At 41.2% G+C, this 12,915-nt stretch overlaps 1 protein-coding gene across 1 annotated transcript; it reads left to right on the top strand.

Moving 5' to 3' along the window:
• The first annotated feature begins 1,693 nt into the window (after positions 1 to 1,693).
• nudt4a (nudix (nucleoside diphosphate linked moiety X)-type motif 4a) lies at positions 1,694 to 12,875 on the top strand. The gene is made up of 5 exons (XM_076732111.1): positions 1,694 to 2,313; positions 6,740 to 6,850; positions 8,575 to 8,619; positions 8,753 to 8,840; positions 11,094 to 12,875. Exons 1-5 carry the CDS (start codon positions 2,215 to 2,217, stop codon positions 11,318 to 11,320), a joined length of 570 nt encoding a protein of 189 aa, XP_076588226.1. The 5' UTR covers positions 1,694 to 2,214; the 3' UTR covers positions 11,321 to 12,875.
• The last annotated feature ends 40 nt before the right edge of the window (positions 12,876 to 12,915 follow it).

Here is a 12,915-nt window from a genome sequence, read left to right as displayed (position 1 = left end):
ATCATAGCTCATTTTCATGTAGTCTAATCAGCCACAGTAAGTTTAAACATCTGTGTGGGTGTGAAGGACTTTGTGAGTTAATTACGTATTTTGTATAAAATTAAAGTTATTAAATTCATGTAGTGGACGACTATTTCCTTCCGAAATATTGTGAAATAGTATAAAGTTACAAAAATAAAAAAAACAATTAAATAGTAGTACAAGTACCTCAAACATTGAACTAGGTACATACTTTATCATACCATACTTTTATCCTCATTTGATTTGATCAGCAGTTGTTCCCTCGCTCCTTCCAGGTGGACTGTCATTTCATCAGCGTGTGAAGGTTGAGATGCCCCAGTTTGAAGGGCTCCATTGTACATTATGTGATATTGTCTATTCACTGCACAACTAAATGCACCATTACATAGATCATACTATCATGTGCCATGATGCTGAGTCAAACCATCAAGAAATTACAACTCCCCTGTATTGCATGGAAAGATAATCCTATTAGCTTGTTTTAGCTTGTTTTTTTTTCTCTAAACTTAGTGCATAAACCCTCTCTAGTTAACAGAATAAATTGGAGCAGTTTGCCCTCTCTGGGGACATAGGTCTGGTTCAGTCAGACTGAGTTATAAATTCAAAGGGCCTGCATGATCCCATGCCCCTAATTTTATTTTATTTTAATTATATTTCATAGCAGAGCATGGCATGGTCCTTGACTTTTCACAAACTGTTTCATCCCCATGAACCACAGTGCTGCTTTGGATGTGGGTCAGGATAATTCATTAATTCATAATAATAAAGAATTATTAAGCTCTAAAGTTATGAATGCCCATGTCCTAGTTTTGAAGACAGTCTACAATGAAGACATCTAACTAATCAGGCATTGTCATTTTTAAACACCTCTAAACAGTTCCACCTTTGAATACGTCCTGTGCTTTAAGGACAGTCCACATCCACTAGAGGGAAGCCCTGAGCTTTACTCCTTCCACACTCAGCAGCGCTTTACAGGCTTCAGCAGCTCACTGCAGGAAACATGCTGCTGGGGTAACACTGGCTGCTGCACTGCACTGGACAGGGTTTCAGGCCGGCGTTATTTTGTTTATTTGCCCTTAAAACAGTAGGGGACGGCCTTATGCTTCGCTCTGTGGTTAGTTGGGTAATAATGAGAATCCAAGTGCAGCTGGTAAACATTATTTTTTTTTCACATGCATCTTGGTTGCCAGCAGCTACTCAGTGCATAGAAATGTAGCGCAACATTGCTGCAAGAGGTGAAAGACAGAGTTTATCAATGTACTTATGTATTTATCTTTACTGTGTTGTTTGGTTTTGTTTCTCTAGATACCACTGTTTAAATTGTTGACTCGATTCCCCTTCAAAAATAATTAGATTCCTATATCTAAAAGGGGATAAAAGTGGGGAGTGCTGATGCTGTTATAAGGTGTGTATGCTGTTGAAAATATGGGGTTGGTGATGGTATGTGTGTTTGTTGGTAAACTGATAATAAAAATATTCTTGAAGAATAATTTCGGAAATTAAACCCCCTCACATCAAACTATCAGTTTATAATGGATTGCATTGTTCGTACCTCATACGAAAAGACATTCAAATCATCTTCAAAGTAGGGTTGAAGATCTCTGGAGCGGCGCTTGAAAGCAGCATCAGTAATTCCAGGAAACGCATCATTCACGCACGCGACGTTTTTAATGATTACTAGGCAACCGCAACCGTGCTGGGGGGAAAAACGGCCGCGCGCGTGGGGATGCCAGTGTTATAAAGACGGTCGACCCGCGCCTGTTACTAATCGTCTGGCTAATGATGAACGTGAAACTCGGTGTAACGTGGGAGCTGACAGGCAGCTTGTTGCGCAGCTCTCAGGTCAGCTGCTAGCTGCTCACCGACCACAGTTGTGAGCGAGTTTATTGAACCATGCGTGTTAACAGCAGCACTAAACCACCATGGTAGGTTGTACAATATGCGACCAGATGCAGTCGGACATTGTCCAGGAGAGAATGGACCGAGTTCACGTGTTGTAACTGGAACTAACTGAAGAAGGAGAAGTTGGGTAGATTTCAGGGGATACGCCGCTCCTGCTCCCCTACTCTCGGAACCAGCCAAAGCCACTTTCTTCAGCGCCTGGGAGAATCCAGATTTTCGGTTTTCCCTTTTTTTTTTTTTCTTTTTTTTTTTTGTTTTACGTTTCCTGGCTCTCGACAATTGATAATATCAATGATGAAGTTTAAGCCCAACCAGACGAGGACGTACGACGGAGAAGGATTCAAGAGAAGAGCGGCGTGTTTGTGTTTCAAAAACGAAAAAGAGGACGAGGTAAGTTTTGTCGATGGCTGAAGTCGGTGCTTAAACTGGTTGCTGTGGTCGTCTTGCAAACACTATTTTTGACAAAGTGCTCCTGCTGCTCGTGAACTCTGGCTGTCCAGAGCCGTCATTCACACAGCGCAGGCTGCCTTTCGGTTTAATTGTGTGAGAGTGTGTTCAGGTGTCTGATGCCTTCAGTTCATGTGTTGGGCAGGGTGAACAGAACTTGGCTGAAGTTCCAAATATTTGCCCTGTTAAACAACCGGGGGTCTTACAAGCTGGCACCCACTGAGACCAGCACCCACTGAGACCAGCACCCAGCAGGAGGCAGTCATTTTCATTTCTTGTCCTGGGCGAAATGTAAAGTCATAATTCATAAAAACAAGGCTTCCTGATTGTGGTCAACTGGTGCAAACTATGCTGGCTGAAGCACTGACTGTCCACACTCAAGAATTTATTTAATTACCTAAAACTTTAGTGCCACCTCTTGTATGTAATACACCTCAGCCTGTAAATACCACCTGTCATTATGACATTTTGCATAGACATTCATTCACCTAGCTGCTGTGTGTTTTCCAACTCACACTGGCATCAGCTGATGGGGTTATTGTACAGGGCAATTTCCATATCAAAACAGGTCTGTGTGATCACTAATCCTTTGCTGAGGCACCATGCAATTCCAGCACTTTTGCTGCTGCATCTCTGTCAATATCTCATGTGCAGTTGTGCTTTTTATTTTCATTTTTCTTTTTTGCTCACTTTGAACTGTAGCTTGATTCCAATGTGCTGCAGTGTTTGTCTTGTTAATTCATATTTAGTCTGTATTTGACAACACATCAGAAAGCAAAATGAGCTAGTTTGCACACGTCCTCTTAAAAATGTTTACCTTTAGATTTAAGTAGTGATAGTGTGATAGTAGTGAGTGTTGTTCAATATCAAATGTGACATTTTACTGCAAATACTAATATAAAATGCATCATGTCTTCTAACAGGGTAATGTTTCCTAGGAGGAACTTTGTGAATTGTGGACACTAACATTACAGGCTTGAATATGTCTCTCTATAGGCTCACTTTGTAGCTAACATGAACTCTTAAAATGAGCACGTGGAGTGCTGACATTTTCCAGAACATACAGTATTTTCCTTTTGATAGTGCTGGATGTAAAGCACATTTACTTTGGGGGTAATAAGACTGAGTTAACATGGAAGAAGTTATATACTGGGAGCTGAGGGCTGTGCTAGATCACAACGTGTCTGCCCAGTGACGGCAGCCCATCTCAGGACCACATGTGATAGGGGTAGTGGGGTCGCAGGGGCCTGGTTGGGGAGGGGGCTGAGTGTTACACTGCGTGCTAAACACCAAGTGACCTATCAGCTGCAATTTATAGAAACAAGGTGCAGGCACTTGCTGTCCCCTGACAGATTTGCTTTCCTGCCCCTTGTGCTCCCACCCCCTCTCTTCTGTTCATCTGTGACCTATGCTTACAAATGGTAAAAGTCTCTTTTGATTATTGTTGATTGCACTGGAGGATGATGAAATGGTCTCCATGCTGATCTTATTGGGCATTCTCACTGTCTTTTCTGTGATTGCACGTGTCACACTTCATGTGGGGAAACTCTCCGTCAGGTCTGCATACCTGCTTTACAGTCACTTCCTCAACATGTCAGCTTGAGTCCAGAAGGACAGGTCTACAGAAAAATCTGAGCTAGGATGACATGGCATGATGATGAAATGGCACCTGTCCAGCTCCCAGACCACCTCCCCTTGGACTAATACATGCTGGACTTGAACCAGCCAAGTCAAGTCCTTATGGACTGAGCTGCTGCTGCCCCACTTGGGCAAATAGTGTGCTGATAGTGTGCTGTGGCAACAGAAATATAAACTTATACTGAAAGCTTCATGAGGAGAGTGTTGGTTGTAATGCTGTTGTATTGGTTTGATATGATATTGTACTAAAGTTCACATTATTGCAGTCAGTCACGGCGTACAGTTTTTGGGTCACTGCACCAGAAACAATAATTCATCTGAAAGAAAAAGATCCCCTACTTATGTTTTTGTATTAACTTCTTGCCTCATGTATTCATCTTACTTTGTGTGAGTCTAATATCTGTCAACAGTATTGTAGCTGGAATACGATCAGGCGTTGATCACCGTAAAGCTGATGTGGATACGCACGCTCAAAGCTCTTCCTCACTCTGAACTCTCACTGAGGTGTGTGTGGAGCCTGCTTGGGTCATTAGCCTCCTCTGCTGAGCTCTTTTGTTTTCATCGAGAAAGGCAACTGCTGATCCAGTGGTTTTTGAGCGCCTACGTGTTTCACATGGCGTTTGTGTGAAATTGCGCATGCATGTGTGTGCTGCGTGCATTTGTGTCAGTGAGACAGCTGCCAGTGTCTCTGCAGCCCTCAGGGCGCTGCACAGATAGTTTATGGGGCAGAGATTCAAATGAGACGTGCCACTGCTCTCATGCTCTGCAGCTATTAATTTGCCACCTCATTAACATTCATCACGCAGCAAACCCTGTACACCACATTAATGTGACATGCAGAATAACATTCATGTTGGACATTAAATGAATTAGTACAGTGCTTCTAATTAATTTAGATCACTTTGTAGAGATCTGTTCTCAGTTTTCCAGGATGCCAAAATGCCTTAACTTCTGAAGGGGCCCTGAAAAAATCAAAGCAGTGGGATGCAACTTCCTTTGCATCTGTTGGCATCCACATTTTCTATTTAAGTTAATGTCTTCCTTATTTAAAATATTAGTATAAAGAGTTAGACCAGAGCTCTGCAGAGTTGCCTCTGTTAAGAATAAGTCGTGCAGTCTCCAGAGAGTTTGTAAATGTAAGGACAGAGACGGGGCAAGTGTTCACTCACACCCACACGCATTTAAGCAATTACATCAATGATCCAAAGCGTGTCAACAGCAAACAGGAGCTCTGGGTGAGTTTTAAGATGTAGTAGCTAATTGGTGTGCTAATTTATGATGAGGTGGAAGACTGAACAAGCTCAGTTAATAGTGAGACTGTCAAAATAGTGTCTGACTGAGGGTCTGTGGTAAACAGTACAAAGTCAATGTATGTAATGTTTTACCTCATCAACTTCATTGATCGTTGTAAACAATTGCAAATGACCACATTCTGTTTTTATGTACGTTTTGAATTTTTTTGGAAACAGGGTTGTGTCTTATTCTTGACCTGCATACAGAATGACTTACAGCCAAGGTCACACAGCCTGAAGTTTCACTCATCACAGTAATTTCTGTGCAATTGAGACCAGCTTTGACGGCAGTGAAGATGTTGTAATTAGTGCTCTGCACAAATCTGCCATGCTTCCACTATCGGGTCTCAGCAGGAATGCTGACACATCTTAATGCTGGGAAACCTGTGCTGGGATGTTTGTGTTTGCCTGAAGTGTCTGATATGCAAATAGCTGATTTTTGCTGCTGATTTTTGACCTATTTTTGTTGTCGAGAGATATTTCAGGAGAAAGCAGTGGCTGCACATGTCTGTGAGAATTCAGAAAACATTCACACGTGAACTTAATGTGGGTCAGTGTGATGCCAGATAGGGTTTAAGGTCAAGTGCCTGCTTGCCCAGAGGGGCACCACGCTCAAAAAAGACCAAACTACATGTGTCAGTTAAACATAGTACACGGCTTCAGTTTGATTATTTCAGATTAGACTGCTGATTTATCATCTTTTTTTGATTATTATCATTATTATTATTATTTTTTAAAGCTCCTCAAGCTTTTAATGTTCATTGTCTCAGGACACTTTCCATATAGAGCTGGTACAGACCATACTTGTATCTACAGAGAGCCAACAATTCCCTCGTGAGGGAGCACTTGGCGACAGTGGTGAGGAAAAACTTCCTTGCTTCATCCCCACAGTTATAGTATGTGTGTAAAACATAAATAAAGCAGAATGTGATTATCGTCTAATCCTTTTAGACATATAGTCAATTAAAAACAGTACAAAGACAATATGTTTAATGTTTTACATGATCCACTTGATTTTTGTAACAATATGCTTACGTTACGTTCACGTTTTACACAGCTTTTGAAGTTGGGTTTGTAAATCTAAAGGCAGCTGTGTTTTTTTTAAAGTGGATTAGTTAGTGCTTTTAATGCAGGAACGTCTAACAGCAAACAGCCTAACGAGTTACTCTCATCCACCTATTTAAATCATGTGGCAAAGAGCATGTCGTGCTCCGCAGCCCAATCCACACCACACTCATATTGCATTAAGTAAATGCAGTGAATGAATGGCATGACATGTGAGATGTCCGAAGCACATCCTGTTGAATGAATAGCATCACACTAAGCTGCCACCAGACACCTATATTGATGAGGGACTCTAAACTTGGGCACGTTGTTGGCACGTTTTGGCACCCTGAACTCAGCAGCAGAGAACTGATGAAGGTCTTTCTCCTTGGAAGGTGCTACTGGTGAGCAGCAGTCGACATCCAGACCAGTGGATTGTGCCAGGAGGAGGAATGGAACCAGAGGAGGAGCCCTGTGGTGCCGCTGTCAGGGAGGTGTATGAAGAGGTGAGCCCATCCACTGAAAAAATGAAGAAAATATGCACAGTTACATGTCATGTAGCTACTGTAAAGCAGCCATTAAGGCCTTCAAATGTCCATAGTGGTGTTTTTAGTGGTGTATAATTACAGATTGCTTACACTTTACATTACTGCTGACCATTTTCCAAAGCATACTGTATGTATTTAGCTGATCGTCTTCCTCTCAGGGAGCCACTGCTTTCTTTTGTGCTAGTACAAAAATCAGCTTTTTTTTTTCTTAAAGGGGGTTCAAAATGAAAATACTGTTGACCGATAATGCAGGTAAACGTAGGACTTCATTGTTGACTAGTTCAACTCTTTGTGGGAATTTCCAACATGGGAGTTGTGAGAGTCAGCTGATCAGCAGCGGCGCTTTCACAGGCTATGTTGTCATAAAATGAAAGTGGAAGATAAACAATAAGCAAACATGGAAATTTTGATAAGGACATTGTGAAGTAGGTCAATTCGTGTGTTCAAATGGTCTCTGGTGTGGAGGTCAACTCCCCAAGACTTAGATGGTGGAATTTGAACTAAAATTGATGCATTGATTAGAAAAAGTTTTAAAACCCACGCTCAGGCCTGCATTGGCCCGCATACAAATATTTGGCAATGATGCATAAATGGCCAGTTAATAGTTCTGTGGTTCAGTAAAGGGGACTGCTGGTAGTTGGCCAAAGTGTTTGGCGTGAGTGAGCTGTGAGCTTCTGCCTTGGATAGAGGTGGTGCTGATAGCTTTGAAGTATGGCAGTGACATTTGGGAAGGGTTTCCAGTTACCCACATCCTGTGCCTCTCAGGCCAGACGTGAATCTGAATATGGATGAGCTGCAAAACAACTACTGTCGCAAGCGAACAATTCAAAATGTCATATTTTGTCACATCGACCTCATGGTTCTACGTGATTAATTTACAAACTTTTGCAAATGTGAGATTTGTCTGTTCTGTCAGGCAAGTTTTACATTCATTTGTTAGATCTGTTTTTGTATAATCACTACAGCAATCAAAGAAAGTGTTGTGATGATCAAAGAAAGTGTTGTGATGAAAGTGCTAGAAAATATCACTACAAATATGACTGTTGTGTTTCAAAGCAGGTTTCGAGTAGGTCATATATTCACACTGGAAAAGTAACAACATTGCACAAAATGCTCAAAAGGAACGCCTGATTTTTCAACGTGTGGTTGACTTAAACTGTTTCACCACAATGCCATGTACAAAAGAAATCGATAGCAGCTGCTCAAAAATGACAAGAAATCGCAGATTGTGGTTCACCCTCTCCAGAAACAGTGAAGTTTAAAGTATACTGATTTGCTGCAAAAACAATGTACTTTTAAGATAAATGTAGTAGTACATAGTGTATGCAATCACTATGTAGTATGGAATTGGGACACAGTTGTCTTCTGTGGCCTTCTAGTTGTTGTTACTGGTCCTGGTGGATCTGAAATGAAGTCTTAAACATACCCCTGGGTCGTCTCTGTGTGTCCTCCAGCCAGCAATAGGGACATGTTTTTTTTCCGCAAAAGGTCCGCAGAGGCAAGCTGTTCCTAATACCAGGTCACACAGTGAGTGTCTTCATTAAGCTTTGTTGGCATCAGGAGGTCCCTATGAATTTAGTTTAAAAAAAATTGTAGTGGTGATAGACAACCACCGTGTGGTCACTCAAATGTTAACGCATTGAATGACAATGATGATTGGTTTTCATCGTGTGTGTGTGCAGGCTGGTGTGAAAGGAAAGCTTGGCAGACTTCTCGGGATTTTTGAGGTATGTTTGTCAAATTGTCATGACAAATTCTCACAACATCACGTCTTTACTCAATATGAAAGCTTTGCCTGCATTGCATTAACACAATTTAATGCAGTGATATAAATTAGTGCCTTCATCTAAATCTCTGCAGCACAATCAAGACCGAAAGCACAGGACGTACGTCTATATCCTCATAGTGACGGAGACACTGGAAGACTGGGAGGACTCTGTCAACATTGGTATGTCTCTACGCTCAAGTCTTACTCTGTCATCATATCACTGTCAGTTTTGTATAAATTATGCTGAATGTATGTACCAGTCCATGTTTGCTATCTTGCAGTCTTCCTCCTCCTTGCGTTTGTTGGATCATTGCTGCTTGTCTTTGCATGTTGCAGCCACCAACTATCGATTAGAAGAATGGCATAAAACTGGTGGCAGGATGTGAATTGTGGCGCTTGCATGCTCGTACTCTGTGTCCTCTCATGTTGTGCATGAGACAAACAAACGTGGGGACAAACAAAAACACTGCTCCATATTGCTACAGCTGGTCAAAAACTCCTTAGAAAACTCATTAAACTGAAAACATTTATCCCTAAATCATATCATTATGCAGAACATAATATTTCGGAGCCAAGTCATAATGGCATACATAACTCAAATTTAAATAATTTTGTTGTTTTTTTGATGGTAAAAAGAAGTCATTTGTGGATTTCAGGTCAGAAGGTCGAGTCAGGGAAGCCGCCATAAAGGCAAAGCATTGAGAAAGACCATTGGGGCCCCTCCAGTCATCACGTTGTAAACTGAGAAACTGGGACACGTAGATGAAGTCAAAGAACCTGATCCACAGTGTCTACTGTCCTTAAATGTCACAACAATTTGTCTTCCTTGCTTTTCCCACTTAACTGACAATGTTCTCTTAAACAGCTGAGATGATTGGTAAAGTAACTGGGTAGTTGACCAGTATAAAATTAATCTGCATTGATTTTGATAATGCAGTAAAAGTTTAAGTCATCTTTCTAGATTAATGCTAACATTCTCTGGTTGTAGCTTCTCAATTCTGAGAATGTTGTTCTCTATTTTATTTGATTGTGAACTGAACTTAAAGAATTTGGACTGTTTGGTTGCACAAAATAAGGTATCTGCAGAACTCACCCTGGACTAATCGATAATGAAAATAATCATGAGCTGCAGCCTTGAAATTAATATTCCTTTTCCTCAATGCTTTTCTTTTGCGCCATCACTGTAAAATTTCTAATGTTACTGGTTGCAGATTATGATCAGGTATGTGATCACTACTTGTTCTGGACATGTTTGGTATTTAAAATCTAATGCTTCTCTGGGGACGAAGTAATTCAAAACAATTTCTACCTGGTGTGGAAAAAAGTGGTTGTTATAATTTACTCCCTTCACCCACAGAAATAGAGTTCAGCCTGCTCACAAGGGGGAGGAATGTTTGCTGTGCCCAGTTGTTTTCCAGTTATCGTCACTCACCACAGCCCCCTCCTTACTTGTCCCCTCTTGCCCTGCGCAATGGCTGCTGCTGAGCAGAAAGAGCTTGACACTGCGGGTCTAATTTACTCTCCCCCCTCTGCTGAAAGCCCGGCGATGGTGCACTTCAGGGTGTCAACGTGAAGTCTCACACCACCCTCTGATAATCACAGGCCATGCGAAAGGCCTTTACCAAAACGCTGTTTGGAAATGAATGGGAGGAGATGGCTTGAAGTAAAGTATAAATAACTCCCAGCTGACGGTTTACCGGACAGATCGTTTTTGTGGAAGGTGCTTTTTAGGAAGGTTTAATGACATGAGCACTTCATAAACACTAACTGAAGTCAGTCATGAATGTCCATTTCCACTGTGCAGCTTTAGTTGAATCTTGAGCGTCTTGTATAATATTGTGGTTTAGCAATTTAAGGTTATTTAACCTGCTGAGCAATCTCACTCACTGCTCAGTCAGACATACAGTAACACATGAGATGACTACTAGAAATCCCTTATTTCTAGTTTCTTACTTATCTTAGTCAAGCTTTCACACAAAAGCCAGTTAAAAACATTGAAGCAAAAACGATGAATGATGGCAGTACAGCTCATTCTCATCCGTATATTCTTACCCATTATACATTCTGCTTGAAAAAATAGAGAGATGCACTGATGTACAGTTCCTTTTTCATTTGTTCTGCAATCATTTTGCAAGTTGTAAATGACTTTATTCTGTCAATCTAGACCGTTGGAATAGTCCATACATGAATATTAGTTCTTAAAATGTTTTTGTTTCTTAGCTAGCTGTTAGCCTTTACGAAAAAGCTCTGACAACATGTAATAACTGCAAGTTGTAACTTTCAAAAGTACACACATCAAACCACAAGGTCATAGGGTCAGTCCCAGCAATGGCCAACATGTTCAGTGTCAATCCATGATTACAGTGATCAACAGCCAGATGTTTGGCATTGTAGAGTCATATGCTCACAAGTTGCCCTTGATGTTTTTCACAGGGAGGAAGAGGAAGTGGTTCAAAGTTGACGAAGCCATCAGGGTCCTGCAGAGCCACAAGCCTGTCCACGCAGAGTATCTACGCAGACTCACCAACACCTGTAACCCCACCTGCAGTCCAGTTTGCAGCCCCACTAATGGCAACACCCCGAGCTCCCAAGCAACGGACAACAACACACCTCACTATGTTGTTTGCTCCACACAGGGCTCAGATCTAGTCAACAGATAGGACCATCAGTGGCAGCAAGCAGTTGTTCAGAGAGGACACCAGGATGGACACACCGTCTGGAAAAGACTTCTGCATTGATTGCATTACTAACACAGCCTCTTAATATGTACAGTATGGACTTCCTTGAGGTTGATTTGAAACAGATTTTGAGTGGGCTTGAAGAGTGCCAGAATGTTCTCCAAGTATATTTAAGATTTTGTATGTGTATTTTTTTAACAACCATCACCAGCTAATTGAGCAAATGTGTTTAGTTTAAGATGGGTTTTCTCAATGTGCTGCTTATCCAATTTAAAGGTCCTTTTTTAGTCCTTCATGCCAAATATTTGACAAGCAGTGCACCAAGTGTTTGAGTGGTTTCCTGCAGGCCAGTACTGGGAAGTGTTTGCTCTTAGAGGAAGTCGTATCCCTACAGTGAGACTTGGTGCCAAATCATGGCATTGTGCAAGCCGTTTTGGAGAGGTGTTGCTGCGTGTGTGAATATTTTGTAACAGTTCAGCTTTTTGCGAATTGTTACAACACTTTTTGGGAGTCAAACTAATGTGTGTGAGTATATGTGTCATGAGTCTGGTGAGATGTTTCACCTAAAAAGAGCTGAGAGCAAAAATCTGCTTTGATACAACAAGCGTGAACAACGTTGCACCTCCTGTAATCACCACCTTAAAAGTACACACTGTATCATGTCTAATCACATGTAACAGTGTAACACCGTAATAAAGATTCGCTGAAGATCTCCAAAATTGTTGCCACGCTGAAATGGAGCCTTGAATTGTCCTTCTTCAAACTTTGATATATTTGTACATATATTCAATGTTGTCAGGCTGAACAAACTATAGTAGATTGGCACAGTTTGATAAACATCATCTTTTGTATAGTGGAACAAACAGAATCAAAGCTTGCAAATGTGCCAAAGAAAGACCACGTTAAACACTACGAACACATGGACTGTTTCATCAGTCCTGTTAATGTTTGAGAAGACAACAAGGAGGCCTTGGTGTTTGAGGAGAGTTACAATGTTTTATGCTGATTCTTCTAAGTGCCTAAACAAACATAATTGTAAATTGTGTTTATTTTGTAGACACCTGCACCTAAACTGACTGGAAGCAGTGCGCTCTCCTGTAGACACGCTGTCAAAGTCAAAACCAAAACCAGTCCCTTATATTTCTCAGCTGTGCTTGGATTTGAACAATAGGATGTGGATGTGGAAACGTGGAGTCGTTACGATTGAATGTACATTATTTAATATGTGTTGACTGAATTTATTTATTGATGTTCCATGGGGGAATACCCCTGCCCACCCTGAACAGGAAACTATGACAGGAAGTCATGGTCCGTGTGTAGGCCAGACTTTTCTGTCAGCACCTTAGAGAGAGAGAGCGGATATTATGGGATAAATTCAGTTCATTGACTGTCATTTGGCGCTTGTACTTAATGGAGCATGAGAAAGATCAACGATTAACCCTTTTTTTCTATTTGTGCATGCGTGACTGGAATATTCTGCTGTGCACCATGATGTTGTATGTAAAACCTCAAAATAAATAACGTTTTTTGAGCATTCCCACTTCCACTGCTTTTGTTTTTTAAATCAGTGCAGTGGA

This window comes from Chaetodon auriga, chromosome 6 (genome assembly GCF_051107435.1).
Source record: "Chaetodon auriga isolate fChaAug3 chromosome 6, fChaAug3.hap1, whole genome shotgun sequence".
In the NCBI taxonomy this organism is placed as follows: domain Eukaryota; kingdom Metazoa; phylum Chordata; class Actinopteri; order Chaetodontiformes; family Chaetodontidae; genus Chaetodon; species Chaetodon auriga.
Note: the sequence above shows the minus strand (reverse complement) of the source record. Positions and strands in the feature narration are given on the sequence as shown.

Coding starts and splice junctions, on each gene's coding strand:
- nudt4a (XM_076732111.1), top strand. CDS start 2,215: ATGATGAAGTTTAAGCCCAACCAGACGAGGACGTACGACGGAGAAGGA. Junction 8,620..8,752: donor GACTTCTCGGGATTTTTGAG/GTATGTTTGTCA, acceptor AAATCTCTGCAG/CACAATCAAGACCGAAAGCA. Junction 8,841..11,093: donor GGAGGACTCTGTCAACATTG/GTATGTCTCTAC, acceptor TGTTTTTCACAG/GGAGGAAGAGGAAGTGGTTC.